This window comes from Balaenoptera physalus (assembly GCF_965194825.1).
Source record: "Balaenoptera physalus genome assembly, chromosome: 14".
In the NCBI taxonomy this organism is placed as follows: domain Eukaryota; kingdom Metazoa; phylum Chordata; class Mammalia; order Artiodactyla; family Balaenopteridae; genus Balaenoptera; species Balaenoptera physalus.
In genome coordinates, this window is record NC_138893.1 from 8554818 (window position 1) to 8576509 (window position 21692).

A 21692-nucleotide genomic window follows, 5' to 3' on the forward strand; every position below is an offset into this window, starting at 1 on the left:
GAGGTGTGATTTTTGTTTGCTTTGTTCCCTGATGCAGCTCCGCACATAGAATAGTGCCTGATTTAGAGCAGGAGCTCAATTAAATATTTGTGGAATGACTGGAATGTGAGTAAAAAGAGTAGGAAAGGGCACCGGTGGCCAGACAAGTTCTGTGGGTCAAATGGAAATGTGTGTGGTGAATATGAGATTCCTGTGATTGTTAGTCACAAAACTGTAAGCTATATCAGTTGACACACTTTGGTACACTCCAGAGCAGATATAGTACAACTTTAAATGGAAACATCTCATTGTAAAAAATGGTGGAGAAAGGACCCTAAGGAATGCAGTATTAACTGAACCTTCAGCATTTGAATGTATGGACCAGCAAATGTATCAATTTTATTGGCATGTATAAATGCCTAAACTAATGGTTAGTCTTGAAGAGATAAAGTACGTAGTAAGGCTTTTAAATAAAATAGCAACCTGGATATGGTCCTTCTAAAGGCTCTCCAGATCACCATAATCAGGAATGTCAGTCATGCTATTAGTAAGAACAGGAAGGGCTAGACAAAGCATAGTAAGATGGTAAAATTTTAAGGTGATGACTGTATTTTTTCATGTTCTTAACTATATGTAATTTCTCAACTGCTCTGAGCAGTATAAAAACCAGAAGTTTGATACCTTCAACTCACGTTTTTTTCAAGGTTCAAGCTACTTTCTTTGTCTTCAAATATAACTCTCATCACCTCTAAACACTTAGGGAAACACTTATGGATTGCCTATTTATCTTTAAGATTGTATGTTTGCATCAGTGTGTGTGTGTGTGTGTGTGTGTGTGTGTGTATAAGCATAAAAGGTACAAAATTAAAATCACAGCTCATACCTGAATCTAATAACAACATACAGCAAGCACTGGGTTTTTAAAAACATTGTTACCAATTTTTACAAAATAATACAACTCTCTAAATAATAAAAATAACAAAGCTAACGCCGTTAAGAGTCAAAATATCCTTTTTGTATCTTAATCCCAAACTGTTTTGTGGTTTTTAATATAAGATTTCTATAATTCAGGAGTTTTCAATGTCATCCAAAATTTGATATATCACGTACCACTTGTTTTATAATCTGATATATTGAGAATTCTGAGAATGTTGACTTTCTCTCTTCTGAGAAAACAGTAACAGTCATTCTAATTTTTATTCTTCTTTACTTTTTCTAGCATGGCTCTTGACACAATATCTCATTATATTCTCTTCTTTGAAGAAATGATTAATCTTGGAAAAAATCCTTATTAATAACATGAAATAAAATTATGCTAGAAGATACAAATTTCTCTCAAAATTATGAAGAGACAGAAATTGAAGCATGTCAAAGATTTTATTACTTCTGAAGTCAGTGATATTGAAAAGAATAAAATTACTGAGTCCCTAACTTGGTGAGAAGTTTCAGTTAAACTTAGAATATATATTACACATTCTATTCATTTGTCTCAAAGTCAGGAAATTCTCTGAGAGTAATATGTTGAAATGAAAGAAGTATCTATCTCTCTAAAACAATCTTCTGATATTATTTTCATTATAGGTGTCTGAGTCTGATATTTAACCTCTATAAGAATTAGGTTATTTTTTTATATAGCAACTCTAATCCAGGAAACTCTTGCCTTTATCATACACACTGTCATAAAACTACAGAATCTTTAAGTTAGATAAGACCTTAAGGATCCTCTAGTGATGAATACCATACTCAAAATAGAAAACCAACAAGGACGTACTGTATAGCACAGGGAACTCTGCTCAATATTCTGTAATAACCTAAATGAGAAAAGAATTTGAAAAAGAATAGATACATGTATATGTATAACTGAATCACTTTGCTGTGCATCTGAACCTAACACAACATTGTTAATCAACTATACTCCAATATAAAATAAAAATTTTTTTAAAGTAGCAAATTGTGCTACTTTTTTTTCCTGTTTTCCTTGACTATCATCCATTTTATTTAACCTTCAGGTTTACTTACATAAAGTTATATATAATTTTCTAACAGACTGTGCTACTTTTAAAATTTAAACCATGACATTCTCAAAATAGTGACACATTCAGTTCTCACATATGCACTATCCTCAGAGATTCTTAGTGCTTTAAATGACTTTCCTTTCATTATATGTGTCCTATTAAACAAGCACAAGCACAATCTGAACCTTTTTAGGGATAATACAAACACATACAGTCACTCCTCAGTATCCGCAGGGGATTGATTCCAAGACCCTCCCCCAACACCAAGAATCCAAGGATGCTCAAGTCCCTTGTATATAATGGCATAGTATTTGCATATAACCTACACACATCCTTCTTTATACTTTAAATCATCTCTAGATTACTTAAAATACATAATACAAAGTAAATGCTATGCACATATTTTTGAGGGATGGCGATTTCAAGTGTTGTTTTTTGGAACTTTCTGGAATTTTTTTTTTTTTTTTTTTTTAATAGCTACTTTTATTTTTATTTATTTATTTATTTTTGGCTGTGCTGGGTCTTCGGTTCGTGCGAGGGCTTTCTCTAGTTGCGGCAAGTGGGGGCCACTCTTCATCGCGGTGCGGGGACCGCTCTTCATCGCGGTGCGCGGGCCTTTCACTATCGCGGCCCCTCCCATTGCGGGGCACAGGCTCCAGACGCGCAGGCTCAGTAGTTGTGGCTCACGGGCCCAGCTGCTCCGTGGCATGTGGGATCTTCCCAGACCAGGGCTCGAACCCGTGTCCCCTGCATTAGCAGGCAGATTCTCAACCACTGCGCCACCAGGGAAGCCCTCTGGAATTTTTAAAAAAAATACTTTTGATCCCCGATTGGTTGAATCCATGGATGCAGGGCCTGCGGATAAGGAGGGATGACTGTACTAATTTTCTAATATCTCCTGATACAAGATAGCCTCTCATTTAAACACATGAAGGGGGTTTGGGGTCAGGGAAAACAGAAGGATCAACATAAACTTATTCCACTAATTTTTTAATCAGGGAGAGATACCAATTGATAGAATTCACTATATTACTTTATTTACTATTTAAACTCTTTGAAAATTAACATTAAGATTTAGGTACCAGTTTAATCATTCATACTCGCCTAGAGGAAAAAACAAATACTTTAACAAGACCTATGTTTCATTTAAGCACATGATAATACTTGTCCAATATTCCTGAAGCTAATCTTGGAGCTGTATTAATGATGCTCTAGGGTCATTGAGGTCAACCAGGAGGAATGTTGGAGTATGAGGCTCATAATGTTGCAAAATCCTTGCTTTATTCCAGGCATTCCTAGGAATCTGTCTGTCATCAAATTTGGAAATTCTCCAGTAAATCTGGGGTGTCTCTGGACAATTAACTGTCTTGCTAATATGTTAAAAACTCACCAGAAAACAGGAAAGTAGAAAAGGCCTCTACCAAAATGTTCATTGCAGCTCTATTTACAATAGCCAGGACATGGAAGCAACCTAAGTGTCCATCATCGGATGAATGGATAAAGAAGATGTGGCACATATATACAATGGAATATTACTCAGCCATAAAAAGGAACGAAACTGAGTTATTTGTAGTGAGGTGGATGGACCTAGAGGCTGTCATACAGAGTGAAGTAAGTCAGAAAGAGAAAAACAAATACCATATGCTAACACATATATATGGAATCTAAAAAAAAAAGGTCATGAAGAACCTCGGGGCAAGATGGGAATAAAGATGCAGACCTACTAGAGAATGGACTTGATGATACGGGGAGGGGGAAGGGTAAGCTGGGACGAAGTGAGAGACTGGAATGGACATATATACACTACCAAATGTAAAATAGCTAGCTAGTGGGAAGCAGCCGCATAGCATAGGGAGATCAGCTCGGTGCTTTGTGACCACCTAGAGGGGTGGGATAGGGAGGGTGGGAGGGAGGGAGATGCAAGAGGGAAGAGATATGAGGACATATGTGTATGTATAACTGACTCACTTTGTTATAAAGCAGAAACACACCATTGTAAAGCAATTACACTCCAATAAAGATGTTAAAAAAAAATAAAATTAAAAAAAAAAAAACAAAAACAAAAAAAAAACTCACCAGGTAACAGGAAAGTGGAAAAGGCCTCTAAATGATAACTATTTTGTGCCAGCCTTCTCAAATAGTTCCTCAAACCGAAAGGATCATTGTTGGTAGAGTTTAATGATTGTTTGAAAAGTAATTAATCATGTGTTACTTCCTTTTCAATGTAAGTGCCCTAAGTGTTTTCATGGACCACTTAAGGAATTTTTTTAAAATGTGATTCTCATAAATTATGAGATAAGTGGATATTTTTCCTAATATTCTCAAGGAAAAAAATGTAAAGCCTGGGTTATTCATGAATGTAAGAAAATTCCAAATTGATAGCACTCATCTCATTGCAGTAAGCATCTGCTGACTTATCTATCTTCTCTGTTAGACTGTAGACTTCTTAAAGGTAGGACCTGGTTGGTTGATTAATTCAGTCATCAGATATTTATAAAATAGCCACTATGCGCCAGACTTCCTGCTGGGCTCTGAGGATACAAAAATAAGCCCTCGAAGGGCTGAGTTTTGGGCCAGAGAAAGAAGTTAATCTAGTAACATCATCAGTGAGATGAAGGAAAAGTCTGCAGAGCTATGAGAATGTTATAATAGTAGAAGGAGAGAGTATAATCAGGGAGGTTGGGGATGGTCTTCCTGAGAGAACACTATTTGGGTTGAAATCTGAAGGATGAGTAGTTAACCCCATTGTGGGTGTGAGGGACTGGAGAGGGGCGTGTGGTGTATGGGATCCCATCTCCGTCAGTAATTACAGCATGTGCAAAGGCCCTGGGCAGAAAGGAATACATTTTCACGAAGCAGAGAGAAGGCCGCTTACGCTGAGGCATCATGAGGAAGCCAGAGCATGCTGGGAAATGAGGATGCAGGGGTACACAGGGAACAGACTATCAAACACCATGTGGCCAGATGAAGAATTCTGATCTTTATTACAGAGAAATGGGAAGCCACTGGCTACACAGGAGTGTATTCAGTGATGAGACCATCTTGTTGTTCTGTTTTGGTTTTTGGTTGGGGAGGGGGAGAGATATGATTGCTTTGGAGCACAGTTTAGAAGGGCAAGAGGGAATTCTAAGAGAAGGGTTAGTACGTTCGTGGAGGCATACAGGTAAGAGACACCTGTAGATTGGCGTGGGGTGGTAGCAGCAGAGAGGGAAAGAAATCTGTGCTTTTCTATCCTCACAGGCTAAGAGAATGCTCACACACAGCAGACACAAAACTGGTTACTGAAAGAATGCACAAAATGAATGTCATTAAGGCATTCGATTCATTTTCACATGTAAAAAGAAAGCCGTTAAGAAGTCTTGATACACACACACCTGTGCCACCATCACTATCCCTGCTGGAGTTCTGGTTACCAGATTCTCTTTCCCCTACAAATGACTGAAAGTCTAAAAATAGGCTGTAATAGTAGGACTTAAGTATCCTCTAAATGCTTTAAAATTAGGCAGTTAGAGAGACAGAATTTTCACTTAGCGTAAGTGGGCGGAAATGGTAGGATTAAAAGCAATATTTCGTTAGTCACCAATGTGTCCGTGAAAACGGCAAATGGGATCCTTATTCCTTGTCAACCTGCCTGCGTCTTACCCCGTCCTAACTGATTTTCCAAAATACAAGCGTGCACCACCTTGCAATCACAAGCATTTCAGAAGTCAAAAGGGAAGCCCAATATAAAATAGATGCTATTTTCCTTACTAACTTTTTCTATAAAGCATCTTAATAGCTACCCCAGAACGACTGTTCTGTAGGGAATATGGCTTGTTCCCCTTTTTTAAAACCCTGCCTTTTTCTAAGATAAAAGGAAATGGTTTGCACACCTTCAAAAGAATATATGAGGCATAAAAACATGACTCATCTCCCTTTAATCCTTAAGTGTGCGTCAACGTATAGAAAATATTTTAAAGTAGATAAAAGATGTACATAAATACAGAAGTTCAAGTTTGGGGAATCCTCACTTTACGTATCAGAAAAATTTCTGAACAGCTACAAGCTGGCAGACACCTTGGAATAAATATTCCATTACGGATCATACTAAGCTCCCCACAATGACCGCCACCAGGACAAGAGTTTTGACTTCTGGTTTATTTTAATGCTTCCCTCTTGTCTCCAATCCCACCTTGCTGACATGTTTCAGGTTAATGTATCTCCTTCTGTATTTTTGCTCCTTGACACGAAGCCCAAGTATTTCTTTGTTAACCTCAACTTTCACTTCTGTCCTACTTTATTCTTAGGCTAGGTCATGAAACAATTTTTTGGACTAAGCACAGGAAAAACATTTTGATCATCAGTTAATGTCTGCCAGAATACAGAAAAAATATATATAATGTAAAGATAGGGTGAAAGAAAAAGTAAGAGATTGATATGTCTATATATTTACAAAAGACCACTGTATATATGCTGTTGGGTCTCTCTCTCTCTCTCTTCAGGAAAATCCACAATGGTATAATTGATATATCAAAAAGTAAATACTTGGATTATACAACTTCTGCTTCGATCTGGAAATGGCTAGATTATAAAGGTTTCATGGCGCATGTATTTTAAATAACCAAGTTCCCTAGCTTAGTGTGTATGTAATTTGATTTATCTAAATAAAAGCTGTACAAATACAACTAAGAATACCTTAGATTTGAAAGCTGTACTGCTACAGTTTACATAGCACTTCAACATTCATCATGTCATATGAGATTTTATACATGCAATACATCTCTAAAGTTAGTAGTTATTTTAATCTAGTTTAAAAATGAAAAAAACCAAACAAAACAAAAACCAAAAAACAAAGGTTCAGAGAAGTTAAGTCCCTTGTCCAAATCATTCAGCTGGTTTAGTTGCAAATAGAGGACTTACATACAGGTTTTCTGATTCAAAGCCCATTATTCTCTCCAGGACATCATGTTAACATCTAAAACCACGCTGTAACTGTAACATGTAAAGTTTACATGTCTAAGACTTAACATGCTAACTCTTTGACAAGTCTGTATTAGAGTATGTTTGATTAATAAAAGCTTCTTGAAGTCTGTATTGTTTTACAGGCAAATGCCTAAGCAAATTTGAAACAATAATAAGACACTAGAATAATATAAAGACTGCATTAAAATATGCTTTTAAGATAAAGATACATAGTAGCTCTCCAATAAATTCCTGTTAAAAATAAAAATAATAGTATTTAAAGGCAAAGGGATTTAACGTACAATGCCTAAATGAAATACAAGAATCACAGAGAGACGGAATGAATGTTAAAATCCAGTTCTTCTCCTCTGACTGGTATGACAAGTTATATTATGCATTTATCTTCAACTACTGAACCCTTAATATATTCGAAGGGAAAAGAGAGATTAAACAACAGGTAAAATTAATACATGGTAATGGAAGTCTACATTAGTAGACCAGTAGATTAGTTTACACATAGTTCCTTTGCAGAGGATTATAAATTGCAAAATGGCACAAGGCAGGCTTCTGGGATGCTGAAAATGTTCTATGTCTTGACCTGAGAAAATGGGCGGATACATGTAAAATTTCATCAAGCTATGTCATCAAGCTGTTCTCAAGATTTGTGTACTCTGCCGTATATATGGAATGCCTCAAAAAATTAAAAAAATAAAATTATAGCAAAACATAACATGGGAAACCAAGAAGTTAAAATATGTAAGAAGCTAGAGAGGGCACAACAGAAAGTATTATTATGGGGTCCCCATCAGAGCCTTCCCCTATCATGAGAAGGTAAAGAGTATACAAAAGCTCCGTCTGAACAATTTTCATAGAAATTTTTCTATGATGAAGAGAAGTCAAACAAAAGCCAGTCAACTGGAGAGCTTTCTGAAGACAATTTCCCCGTTAATTTTGGATAACTGAAACATTAATGCAAAAACTCAGGCAATTTATGAGAAATATATCTTAAAAACACCCAAATACTGGATATAATAATATTAGAAACCAAATACAGCATTAAGTAGTCATATCCAGAAACTATTTCTCAAAAAATGTACAGAACGTAAAAGTTATTTGCATATATATACACATACACACACGTACATGTACCTATTTCTCAGCTTATCCACTGTGGCTTTTATAGAAATGACTTAATCCTTAGGTTTTCCTGTGAATGGAATGGGACTTATAACATCTCTATCAGTACACTCAATGTTTTCTTACTGAAGTCACCCCGACGCTGTCTCAAAACCTATAGAGCATTGAGCTAAAATTTGCCTTGGCAGTTACGAAGCCAGATGCAGGAAAGCGTAAAACATAAATTCTGCCGACTGCTATAAAGTCTTAAAGCCCCACGGCAAGGAGAGTCTGTGGAAAGTGAATGACCGCCCTGCAAGGCTCTTTGAAAGCAGGTGTTTGGGAACATGAATTTCAGCTACGTGAATTCTCAGAAATGAACAAAAACTGACTATTATGGGGTGAGGGGTGCTAGAAAAGTCGCTTTTGCCAAATCCAGGCCTCACTGTCTCTACTATGAAGCTCCAATGTCTGGAATACGGTCGACATGCAAATCTGTAGTCAAGAGCATTAAAAAAGTAAGTGCAGTAAAAAATTGTTGGTGTATAACAACTCATTACTTTATCTATAAAAGATAACCAAACACAAATTCAGAGGCCCAGTTTTGCTTCACCCCTCTGAAATAAAATATGGCAGAAGCTGCCATTTTCATTCATTTGACCTTTAATAATATAACCTTTTGATTTTCAAGTGTGCTTTGGACTAGTATACAAAGTTACAGTCTTCAATTTCACCATAGGTAATGCTACTTATAAACAACCTTGAGGACCTTACCTTGGCCTATGACGACCATGCATGCAGCCATGCAAACGTGCATTCATGCAACATAGCAGCACACAACACAGTGCAAAAATGGCAAAGAAAACCAAGTGATGGCCATGCTAGTATTTGTTCAAGGGTCTCCTTACCAAATAGTGAAATCCTATGCCTGACAAGAACTCCAAGTTTGCAGAATAGGCTGAAGACAAAAGAAAAACAAAAGAGAAAAGGGAAAAGGGGGAAGGGAAGGTAGAAAAGACAGGGAGAAATCAAATTAAAATAAAACAAAAAAAAAAGAAGAAGAAAAAAAAGAAAAATAAACAGCTGATATATGAGCCGGAAGAAAGCAACATGATGTCACGCAGAAAGAATCAATTCTCTGAGCAGAGTGTGGAGTAAAGATATTAAAGAAAGAGTCTCTGAGTGCGTATCTTTAACATGGTTAAAAAAGCACATATTATAAGGAATCAAAAAAAAAAAATTGAAAGCAAAGCTAATTAATATAAAAGCAATCTATATGAACCCCGTAAGAATATAACTACTAGAAAACCACAAGGAGAAAAATTTAATTTTATCTGCCCCAAAGTACTACTGAAGTTCTAGAAATTTGTTGTTGTTGTTATGGGCATTATTTAACAATGGAAGTATGGTGCTTTGGGCATAAAATGTTTACTTTTAGTATGTTTTATCATTTGACCTTTCCTTCTCTCTACCTTGACCACACCCCTTACACATATACCAAAGCATCCAGTGAATCTAAACACAATGAACTAGAGACAGAATTTAAACAACTGATGATCCCTCAGAGAAAAACGTTACAGGTGTGATAACTTAAAGGGCTTCTAGTGCTAATTCATGAGTTGAACATATATTTCCTCTAGACTAAGTTCCTGGGTCTTCATGTCCTTCCTGGTGGTCACCAATGGGAGATTCCAAATAAGGGGGCCCAGCACTCAACATGATGGCATTGGTACACACTAACGCTCGGATCACACCCCAGAGCCTGGGCAATACCCGTTCTTGTCCTGTCACGTCTGTCACCAGGCAGTCTGGTGGCTTTCTTGCTGGGCCCTGTTTTTAGGAACATCTTTCACTCAGTTCCATGCTATAATCCCTACTAAACATCCCTCAGGATTCAGCTCAGACAATGTTTACTCCAAGAAGCCTTTTCTAACACCGGGTGTTCCTTCACCACTCCCAACCCAAGCTCAAAGAAGTCCCCTCCCAGCCAGGGGCCATCTGCAAATATCTACCAGGACACTTAACCTCCCATATTACAACTGACACTATTTTCACTTCTATCCAACACTCTTCTGAACCCTCAGAGAGCACCGGTGGTCCACAGCCAGAACTTACCAAAGCTCTAACCTTGAAAATCCACTTGTACAGCACCCCCCACACTCAGCTTGATTTTCCCAATCATGATAACAGCTATGTCCTCACTGCCCCATCCTCTCTTGCAAAGCTTTCCCATCACCAGCAGTGTGCAGATGTACACTCGTCAGGACTGGGGAGACAGGCTCTATGCCATGGAATACAATGATGGCAACTGCTCGTGGCAGAATGGGAGAAAGGAGTCAGGATCACCTTTGTGATGTGGACCACTTTTATTACAGTAGGTTTTGGCCATCATCTCTCACTTCAGTAACAATGTGAAATAACGTATTGGTGAAAATTAATTATATAGGGCATGGGGTAGCTTTTTCAAGAAAACATTCATCCACAAGTGCTTAAGTGACTTCGAGGTCTTGGGAAATCTCTTATCAGTGCTAAATTTTTTTCAAACAATGATCTATTCAAGTAGATGTTAGACATAAGATTAGACATTAGCCACCCCCCCCACCCCCCCCACCCCCGAGCGGCATTATTTATCTTTAGGCTATAACTGAAATGAACAAAGACAATAAAACAAAAGCAACTTTCTCCAGGTGCCCTCATTCACTGAGCTTTCTGTGTGTTAACAAGGATCTGTCTCCATGTAAGGAGAGTGATTACATCTTAGAATTGTACACATTTTGGGTTCTTGGAATCTAGTCTATTTTAAGCGACATCTTTTACCTCTTACTCGCTGACACTCTCTAGTACCCAGAGTGAAACATGCTGCAATGATGTTGAATTTATAATACTAGGATTACGTTTTTAACCTATGAATTTGAATTACAAATTTATAATACTAGAATTATGTTTTAATCTAGACCCGGGGTGTTTTGCGGTGATAGGAAACAGAATTGCTCTGTATCCTGAGCACATTTATGTTGGAGACCCTCTCTGAAAAAAATGACTTATTATGATATCAGCTGCTTCCTAACGCTAGGTGTTCCTAATTAGTAACAGATGTGCCACCAGAGAGAAATACAGATATACAGAAAGCTAGGTCCTAAGAAAAGACAAATCGTTATCTCTCTCCCTTCCTGTGTCATCCTCTTTCAGCGTGTAGCTTCTGTGCAGACTCTAAGGTTTGATAATTATAAACTTTGGCCTATAGTTTTTCTAAAGACAATTTCCATAATCCCGTTATCCCCTTTCTCTATATCCCTTCATTATTAACATTCTTAAGAATTCATTCTGCAGTTTCCTCCCTGACTCATTGCCTTGTGAGTTTGCTTTCCACCTCATCACTCTCCTGAAAACACTCTCTTGTTCTCAATACCCTCTAAGTAGCAAATCTAATAACCTCCTTTTCAGTCTCTATCCTGGAGAGCTCTCCACAGTACTTGGCATCATTAACTACTTAAATCTGTGAAACTCTGGTTCCTGTTTTACAGTATTACTTCCCACTTCCTCTCTAATTAATTGTTCTCTCTATTCTTCAAAGATCCACTTCTGAAAACCCGGGAAATGTAATAATTCTCCAAGTTTTGGTTCAGACCTTTCAGCTTCTCTCCGATTCTCCCTTAGTTTCATCTGCTTTCAGAGCTTCGAGCAGGAGATGGGTATAGATAATCCCCAAATATGTCATTTCTTGCCCTGATCTCTCCAACACCAAACACCTACCTCCCACTTTCTGCTGGAGATCTCCAGCTGAATGACCTGTTAGTACTTTATCCTTCCATACGTACCTCTTTAACCAAATTTAAACTCTTCTTCTCAAAACTAGTTCTTCTGAAGTTTCTTGTTTTTGCTAGTGAGACCAACATTGTTCCAACCACTAAGCACTGAAACTTCAGCCCCAGGTTGGCCTCCTCCTTTCTACTTGAGATAGGACTCATTACCGAGGCATGCTTATTTTCCCTCTTCCGTGTTTCTCAGACGCAGCCCCTCTCTGCATTTACATCTCCTGTGCACTCCCAGCACTTTATATATGGCTCATTTACACACATCACAACATAGTTCATGGTTAGCTCTATATGTAAGTGTCTCCTCAGCTATACTTCTAAGTCCATTAAAGTTGGGAACTGTGCTGTTGTATCTGTGTGTTTATCCTCAGACCTAGGACAGCACCTGGTACCTGCGGGGCATTCAGAATACTTGCTGAACAAACCCACGGGTAGCACCACCTACTGGAAGTAGCACTTCTGTTACAACAGCTTGCATCCCTGCCATAGCTCCTAACGCCTGCCGTGGCTTCCCAGACATGCTACTCTTATCAGTCCTACTTAAGCTCCCAGACTGTCCTCATTCTTCTATTTAAAAAGCATCAATGGCTTCTTAGTGCTAATGAATTAAGTAAAAAGAAAAAAGATATTTTGACAGTTACTCTCAATTACAGTGTTCCATCATGAATCTACCTAACCTATATTTCTCCTAAATGACCAGCTTCTATGCTGTACGTTGTTATCTAAAAAATATACCTTTTTCTTAATCTCTGACCTACATATTTTTTAAGATCAACTTTGAATGTCATGACTTCCATAAATCTCCAGCCCATCCATACCCATCTAAGGGGTTCTTACTTTACTTTGAATCCTATAGCACCGCTCAGCTTTCTGCTATTGGAACAATATTTATTCCCATATACTTCGCCACTGCCATGTATACTCCTGGAGTGCAGATACCCCATCTAACTCATCTCTGTGGACAGGAGAATACTGACTTTAGACAGGAAACGCTCGATACCTAATATCTAGTACCAGGAGGTATCTAAACAACTAATGAGAACAACCTGGTTTTAATTGTGGAGAAATTAATTTAGACCCACATAACTACTGCTACACCCAACTGTTAAACACAAATTAAAACGATCATGGCAATGCTCATCATGTGTATGCAGGTATGCTTGTTTATTCACAGTAGCAGGGCTGATTTTTTTTTTTAAATGTGCTTTATTGTATTTTTTATGTATTTTACTCATTGAAGTAATATTTAACTGAAGTGGTAAGAAATCAGAGATTTACAAATTTCAGTGATTCCATTTCAACATGCCAAACAAATTATTTAATTTGTTTTTGTTAATGTGATAGCGATGTTGGTTGTTTTAAAACATATCTTTATGATTATTAAAGTAAGATTTTTTTCATTTTAGAAACTTGGAAAACACATAAAAATAGTAATATAAAATCTATAATGCACTACCTAAAGAAAACAACCATTAACATTAAATTTATCCCTTACCAGTACTTTTCTCTACATAAAAATTTAGGTTCTTTTAAAAAATCCAAATCAATACTATTTGAACAAATGTTTTATTTTTTAAATGATAATTTTCCTAAGTTTTCATGTATTTGTATCCATCATCATTTTAATGACTGGACAACATGTACCATAATTTATTTATCATCACCTTATTCATTGTTCAACTCTGATTTTTTTCTCTCTGAGGATACATTCTACCTATGTTTGGCATTAAAGTACTGTGAAGAAATCAGTTACTTCTGTTGTTATGTCTCTCATTCCTGTGTGTTGGAATTTTAATGGCATACATTCCCTTTTTCAGAAGTGCTAGTGGGAGAAGTAAAACTTACCAACCCTCTTTTCAAGAAGTGAAGAAAAAAACTGAAGATGAAATCATTAAAAACTGGGGCAGTGTTATTAAAGGCCCCAAAACTACATCAACGGAGGCTAGCACAGAATCGTGATGTTCTTCTGATTTCTTCTATGAGGGATATAGTTGGTGAAGGAGAATTAGTTACTTCTGTAGTTAGTGAACAGTTGTTAGAGTAAAACTGAAAAATGAATGGCGAAAACAAGACACAATAAAAGGCGAGGGGAAAGAGCAGAACTTGCGTAATTTTTTTTCATTTTTTTCCCTATATTCTCCAACTGTATTTTGATTTATGTTAATGAGTGTGATTAAATTAACAACACCCTCTAGGAACAAAGTTTCTGTTACACAAGGTTAACCGGCCAGGAAAGACTAGGAGACTTTACAGTAGCATTGGTTCCATCGTGTTTAACGATAACTTGGTGTCCTGGCGTTTTCCAGCTACTGTGTGCACTCACCACCCACAGGGGAACACAGGGCCAGTGGTGTAGATGAGCGCACGTGTGAAATGAGGAGAGATGGGTCTCTCTCTCTCCTAGGGAAGGCGGAAAGGAGGTCATGCCATAGTGGGGAAGGGGAGGGGATTATTTGGACCTTGGAAAGTAGCTCTTCCTTCTCTTTCCTTCTGGTAACACAGTTGGTGGAAACAAAGTAAGTCACCAGAATGGATTCTCTGTTATTTTAACTATCATCCATTTTATCAACTTCAGAGGAAGCTTATTATTTGAAGAAGTTTGGAAACATTTTTAATGCTGCTGCAATCCTACATCACATGATTGGCTACCTATCGGTTGGTAGACAACCAACTAGACAATAAATTTGAGTAAAGAGAGGAGCTTAAGATCCCACCCCCAGTGCTATGCACCACAGGAATCTTACTTCCTCTTTACCCTCTGAGGAGAGTCTATATTCAATGTCATCTCACCCTGTCCAACAGGCTGATACTGCACTGCCATTCAACATATCATTAAAGTCAAGTCTATGCTATGAATCTAAAACTGCTCTAAAAAAAAGTCTTAAGAAAAAAAAAAAAGAGGTTTGTTTCCCAGGCAAGCCGCTGATGACAGATCCATAGATACTGTGAAATGATAAATGCATATTCTTTTAAGATGTTAAACTTGTGATAATACTGCTAAACAGCAATAGATAACTAAAAAGAGTCAAGACCAAGGAAAGCCTGTATTCTACTTTATACAGGGTACTCATTTTTACAGAAATTTTTTTCAAATACAATCTAAAAGCTTGGTTTGGACTCCTGTGCAATGTAATGCAGAAGAAGATTTTCTCAGTAATTGATTCTCATGTATACTAAGTTCTGACAGAATTTTGAAGACTCAAACTTGAAATCCCCAGCAGAATCACAAATAAATCTCCGAAGAATACTTGGGTTTAAAGAGAAATAAGAAAGCATTGCTAGGATGCTGGCTTGACTGGTGTGAGCAGAGAACTTTAAAAAGTATATATGTTTACTTCATTTTATCCCAAGATTGCTCATAATTTTTTAAAATTTAAAGTTATAATTTCTGAAAATGAGATTCTGCTGAAAAATACAGGCTAGCAAAAACATTAGGTTTGAATAAATTTTAGGGAATCCAATGTTAAAAAGCATCATTTAACAAACAATACTAATACACTGATGCATCTCCAGCCTCTACTTGTGGATTCTGTATTGGGCATTTTGTTCCTTCTACTCAGCATTACATTTAGCAGTAAAATATAAGAAAACTCAACACCTAGAACACATGTACTAACTTGCCCAAACCATCCTTCTCATAGTGTTTGATTCCGAGGGGCCAGGGGCCGGGGAACATGGGTGGGAACTCTTTGCATGACCCTACTTCAGGAACCTGAGATGCTCTTTCTCAAAAGGAAATACACTTAAACAATAGTCTGTATTTGTTATAGCTGTTTACCTAGTCACCATTTCTTTCTCTTTGTTTGATGCATGTCCTCCAGAACAGAGAGGTCTGCTTGCTGCAGATAAGAAGTATAAACGATGGTTTTTGAAATACTGATCAATTAAAGGAAGAACAACCTGAAAGAAAGGAAAAGAAAACAGATCTACACAGTGGACTCTTCCGGGGGATGAATGAGTGCTGAGTTTTTAGAGCAGCCAGAGTTCTGTCCACATGCAATAAGTCCCCAATACCCACAGCCATGCCAGTCGGCACCATTTCAAAGTATGCCTCTCGTAAGTTTCACTCTACTGTCTCCAGTCCCTATGTGTGTGTGTGTGTGTGTGTGTGTGTGTGCGCATGTGTGTAATCATAAAAAAACACATCAAATTTTCAGTGGTTTGAAATTAGTCTTAATATTTTCTCAAAATGAAACAGTCTTAATATTTTCACATCATGTGGTTCCGTGCCTGAAAGGTTCAAAAACAATCAGTGGTGACCTTCTACTGAGTCTCTACTACATCTGAGGATTGTAACTGATATGCTATCATTTCATGTATCCCAGTAACCACTCTGTATGGTAGGTGCCATCATCCCTGATTTCTAGGTATTAAATTGAGATGTAGAAAGTGAACGATTTACTCAAAGTCACATTGCCACTTACCTACCTGCACAAAGCTCTTACCTGGCCTCTGTCAAAGCCCACCTCCCAATTCTGCCCTCCAATCCTGCTGGCTGTTGGCCAATTCCTCCCCCTCCCCCGTCCACAGGCTTTGTACCTGCCATTCCCTCTGTCTGAAATGCTCTCCCCACACCCCGTAACCTACTCATTTCACTCCTCCTGCAGGCCTCAGTGCAGTGGCACTTCATCAGATAAGCCTTCGCAGGCCTGTCAACTAGATAAACTCCCTGTATCCTCTGGTCTTTGAACATCATTTGCAATTTTATATTTTATATGTATGATTTTTGGGTTAGTTTCTCTCCCTAAGAGTCTATAAGGCACACAAGAGAAAGAAACATTTCTGGGTTTGTTTCCCATTAAAGCCCTCTCCTGGCCTCTATGACTACTGCTTGTTCTGTTTCATTTACCACTGACGCACCGGCGCTTAGGACCTTGTTGCAAGCCTGTAGCAAGCACTAGATAAATATTTGTTGAATAAATAAATGAAAAAAGTAATAATAACTGGCATTACCAGTATTTAGACTCAAGCCTGTCTAAATACATTTTTTCCCCTACAAGGTAGGTATATTTTTTAATAATAGGAATACAAAAGCTTTTAGTGATCTTCCTAGGAAGTGGTGACACTGCCTGAACTTACTGACTGACATATAATAGGTACTCAATAAATATGTGAATGAATGAATCACAGACTTAGTAGAAATTAAGCCACATTAGGCATGCATCTGCAAACAAAATCACTAGGGGCGCTGAGTGCACAGGCAATGAAATACAAGAATGTATTTTAAAGTGTGATTAGAGGCCATGAATACGGCACTTCTGATCACTGGTTCTCAAGGGCGATTACATCCTAGCAGAACAGATAACCAGCAATGTGCAGCCCAAGACAGACTGCAGAGGACTGATACAGATTTTGGGTGCAATACTGAGTAGAAAGAAAAGACAAGGGAAATCTCCCTTACAGTAAAGGGTACAATTCTGAAAACATATAATAGAAACCAAATATTAATCAATCAAAGTAACATGTCACTTTGTAAATGACCTATAACCACCAAATGCAAGTACTTTGAGAGGAAACGGACGGAAATCATTAGGTCTTCAGGTTAACGAAAACATATTGTAAATAGGAAAGCTTCCCAAGGGCATTCTGTCTTTGTGATAGTGAATCTCCAGGACATAATTCAATGCATGGCACAGACTAGGCTCAGAGTAAACACTGAGGACGTGAAGGGACCCAGTGTGGACACTCTGCAACTCTTCATCCCTTCCCGTACTGGCTGGAATGTGCACACAGCAAATTCCTGATGAATTCGTATTAAAAGGAATAAATAAAAATCATGGGATATACTCTAAATATGAACAACTGATCCTCTCTGAGCCTCAGTTTTCCTCTTCTGAGTAGGATTCAGGTCCCACAATAAGGATTCTATAGTATAGGTTCTTATAACGCACCCACTGATAAATTAACTCATGCTTTTCCTCTTTAACAAAGAAATATTCATCTAAAAATTTTAAATCAGAACAATATTCAAATGTTAGGAAACAGATGTTTCTCCTTTATGTCATATGATAAAGCCAAAAAAGAGAACTTTGAGTCAGACTTCACAGAGAACAAAGTCATTTGAGAAATACCGTACGGAGAGCAGAGCGAGTTAAAGCATGACCAAAGGTGCTGGGAGCACATTTATCCCACATGATTCATGCAGTTATTTTCATGCCACAGCATATCTACTTAGAGTAGAATTCACATTTGTAGACAAGTGCATTCCACAAAGAGGCAACGATCTAAAGAGTACATTTGGTAAACAAACATATTGAAGGAAAAACAGGACAGATTGTATACTGTACTTTAGCAAAGAACTTGATTTCTTGTTCATAAGGGAAATGTTCTCCTTTGCTTCTGCTGCCACCATCTGTAGACATGAAGAGTTTTTAGGTACACGTTGCACTTCAAACACTGCAAGATATTCACCCCAAGTGCTAAGTTTAGAACACATTGCTAAATGCGTTACCCCAGTAAACTGAATACACAAATATAAAGGCTAACTTCAGCCGTGTAATTTAAAAAAAGATTAAAAACATACCCAAATCAAAATAAAAAAGCTCTTGAGACAGCCCATACATGTGGTTACGAGCACAAACATACTGGTATAGCTCTGAGATCTGACTGACATGTAGGGAGGAAACTGGAATAAAGTAAAAATCCCACATTTTTAGCAGTAAAATCCCACATTCTCTTTCAGTAAGAAAGAAGCTCCCTGGGGTGAGAAAAGTGAGTGGAAAATAAGTAAACATAATTTGTTAGATTTTTAACACGGACCTCTAAATAAAGATAGTGACTTTTCGGTGTGACTGCAAGTTACAGCCTTTAATATTAATATACCAATGGAAAAATTTCAGGAAGCCAGTGCCTGTAATGAGGCGGAGGACCACAGCTGTAATACTAGGTTGGAAAATTAACATTCTGCTAAAGAATAAAAAAGTTCACCGGTGTCAAAAGATAATTTCCATAAGCGAAGCAAAAAGCCCTGAATTTCCCCCATGGTGTAGAAAATGAGTTCAAGGTTAAGAACTGATTGACCGAATGCGTTCAGCTTAGAAGGTGGCCTTTCCTACCTCCCTCATGCATACAAAGGAGGTTTCATGCATATAGAAGAGGTAGTAATAAACTATAATAACCACGATGCAATGCAGAACAGATTGGAGAGCTAAGAATTTCAGAACTGGATATAAGGTTTCAGTAAAATCTGTAAGTAGAGCTTCCATATTTTATAAGAATCAAACTGAGTTTTGCTTGAAAAAGTTCTTTTGCACATAGAAATAAAAACAATTTGAAATACGCTTTATTAAATCTTAAGCATAAATTCAGGATAATTTTTAGAGAACTTAGGTAATACTTTGTAAAATCAGACAGTGCTCTTCCCATGAATAAGTAAAAGAAAATAATGGCTTTCCAATGCTTGCGAATTTCAATTTCTTTTAAATCACTTTTGCACTAAATCTCTCTCAAGCATATTATGCTGAATGGCTGGATCCACCTAAGGGGCCTTCTCATATAAATGTTATTAAGACAGAAATTTGTATCTACCTAAATCTGCTAATATTGCAAAGAACTAAACAGGAAATATCTTTCCTTTCACTATATATTTTAACAAAAATGCCTCTGTAGAAAATGTGAAAAGATTTGGAGAGAGTATGATCTGTGATGTAATACAAAAATTCAAAAAAGGCATAGGCATATTCTTACCATCACCATGAGTCTATGTTTAAGAATGAATATATTAAAGATGTGTTGCAAAGGCAATAAAGTGAAAGATAAAAGAAGGTATTAGAGAAATTTTGGTTTTTAGTAATAATGAAAAATGAAAATGAAAACATATGATTGTGTAGACAATCTCAACTCTGCTTCTCCTCTTGACAGAGTTCTTGTACATAATTTGCCTTGCCAAAACCACCTGAAAAAGGAACAGGTAACAGCAGCAATTGTAAAAAAAAAAAAACTAATTTTGTTGGGCTCTATATTAATCTAACTTTATTTCTCCCCAGAATTCTGTTCGTAAGACCTTCTCTATCCTATAGAAAGAAAGAAATGTGTGAAGTGGGTGAATCTGCCCTGTAGTTAGCTTTAGTTAGCTTCTCACCACTCTTCATACACAAACGCTGTCTTAGGAGGTTTATTCAGAAACTTGAATATAATGTGAGTAAAGCAAAGCCTAAACACATTTTACCCTTCAAAGTTCTGTTTCTGCTACCCATACATAAGCAAAAACTTTTCTTATTCCCTTTCCAAATGATCACTCTTTATTCCCTCTTCTCCTCTCTCTTGTCAAAAATGAAGGCTGGATCCCAGAGCTGCTACACATACAGATACTTTTAAATGTGGATTAGAAATGTCAACACTTAACTTTGTGCATAAAAGCTTCAAAAGTTCACCATGGCCTCATGCTTGTTCTTTGGTCAAATTTCATTCAGACTAATTTGGCTACTAGTCAAGATGACTATCATATTTTAAAAATATATTGTTGGATGAGTTACAAAGAGACTGCATATTATAGATTAGTTTGTGTAACTGGCCTTCATGAAAAAGATGGTTAAGAGAGCAAAAATATAGCATTTGTACTGTAGCTAAAGAGGCAGATGGAAAAAGAGGGAGGTTCTTTAAGAGAACAATGCTCAAGTAGAAAATCTCGAATCACATTTGGGATCCAGGGGCCAGGAACAAGAAAATACCAGAGCTCGAATTTCTATAAACTTTAATCTGATGCTGTACTGAAAACTAATATAAATCCTAAGAAAACAGCAGCAAAAAGAGCCCTTGGTTAGGAGGGGTTTGTTGCTGATGTATCGTTAAGGGATCTAGGACTATGGGCCCCAAGGAAAGGGGCTGAAAACAGAAAGAATGAGGGTTAAAAAACGAAAACAAAACAGAAAGAGAACCTTAAAACTGGAAAAGAAAATAAGAGGATCACCACCAGCACAGCACACTGCCTTTCAAAAAGGACCAAACTCTACTTCTTCATATCCTAATACCAACCAGTGGCTGGAAGGGGATCTGACACAAAGGTGAGTAATTGACAATGTGAATTTTAATTCAACAATGCTGAGGACAAACACAAAATAAGAGAAGTGATAGGAGGGTGTCTTGATGATCTGTTCTGAATCTTAGATTTAAAATAAGGAGTTCTTTTTGTACTTAAATGGCACTGAGCCAGATGGGGAAGAGGTCTTTCCTTTTACTCTAACAGAATAATCAAGTATTCTGTATTGCAGATACTCTAATATAAATGTGTAACCCTGCAAAGGCTAAACTCAAGGCCTTTACATTGTCTAGAAATTTGGAGAATCCATAGGGTTTTAGTTTAGTTTTTTTTAAGAGCAGAGAAATTAATTTCATAAGGAAAGATTTAAGTGTACCTTAAAATCTGATGTCCATCCAAGGTATCTTTCAAAATGAAAAATCAATGCCAATAAACATTTTAAGGAGAAAAGTATTACATGTTAGATTTTTTTTAAGTTCTCAAAATTTACCCATCCTTAAAAATGAGTTTGCCTATTGACTTTTAGACTCAAATTAGTATTACGATGGATAGAAAGTGTTTATACCATCCGGGAGCAGACCACAAGCATCCCAGTGGTCTATGCTGTTCTATCTCCTGATGTTGTAAATGTTAAGAATAACAAAAACTGGGCCGTTAGTAATAGGACTGTGGTACCTACCAAACTCCAGGATATACTGGTGGGCTTCGTCCACATAGCGAATGAGTTGCTGAAGGAAACTATAGGCAAATCGTTTCTCAATAGAAGGTGTGTCCAATTCCAGGTCCTTGAATCCTCTAGAACAGCAAAAAGGAAAGATGGAAACCAACATCTACAAAGACTGTTAGAAG

The 21692-nt window shown here is 37.3% G+C and overlaps 1 protein-coding gene across 7 annotated transcripts in view; it reads right to left on the reverse strand.

Annotated features, from left to right (window-relative positions):
- RYR2 (ryanodine receptor 2) overlaps nt 1–21692 on the reverse strand; it is a 732481-nt gene that overhangs the window by 134261 nt on the left and 576528 nt on the right. For all 7 annotated transcript variants that reach the window (XM_082425485.1, XM_082425482.1, XM_082425483.1 and 4 more), the window contains 4 exons: nt 21523–21638; nt 18154–18218; nt 15645–15766; nt 8960–9009 (listed from right to left, as the gene is read on the reverse strand). In XM_082425485.1, the coding sequence (XP_082281611.1) occupies nt 8960–9009; nt 15645–15766; nt 18154–18218; nt 21523–21638 (353 nt within the window). The remainder of the gene's footprint in view (nt 1–8959; nt 9010–15644; nt 15767–18153; nt 18219–21522; nt 21639–21692) is intronic.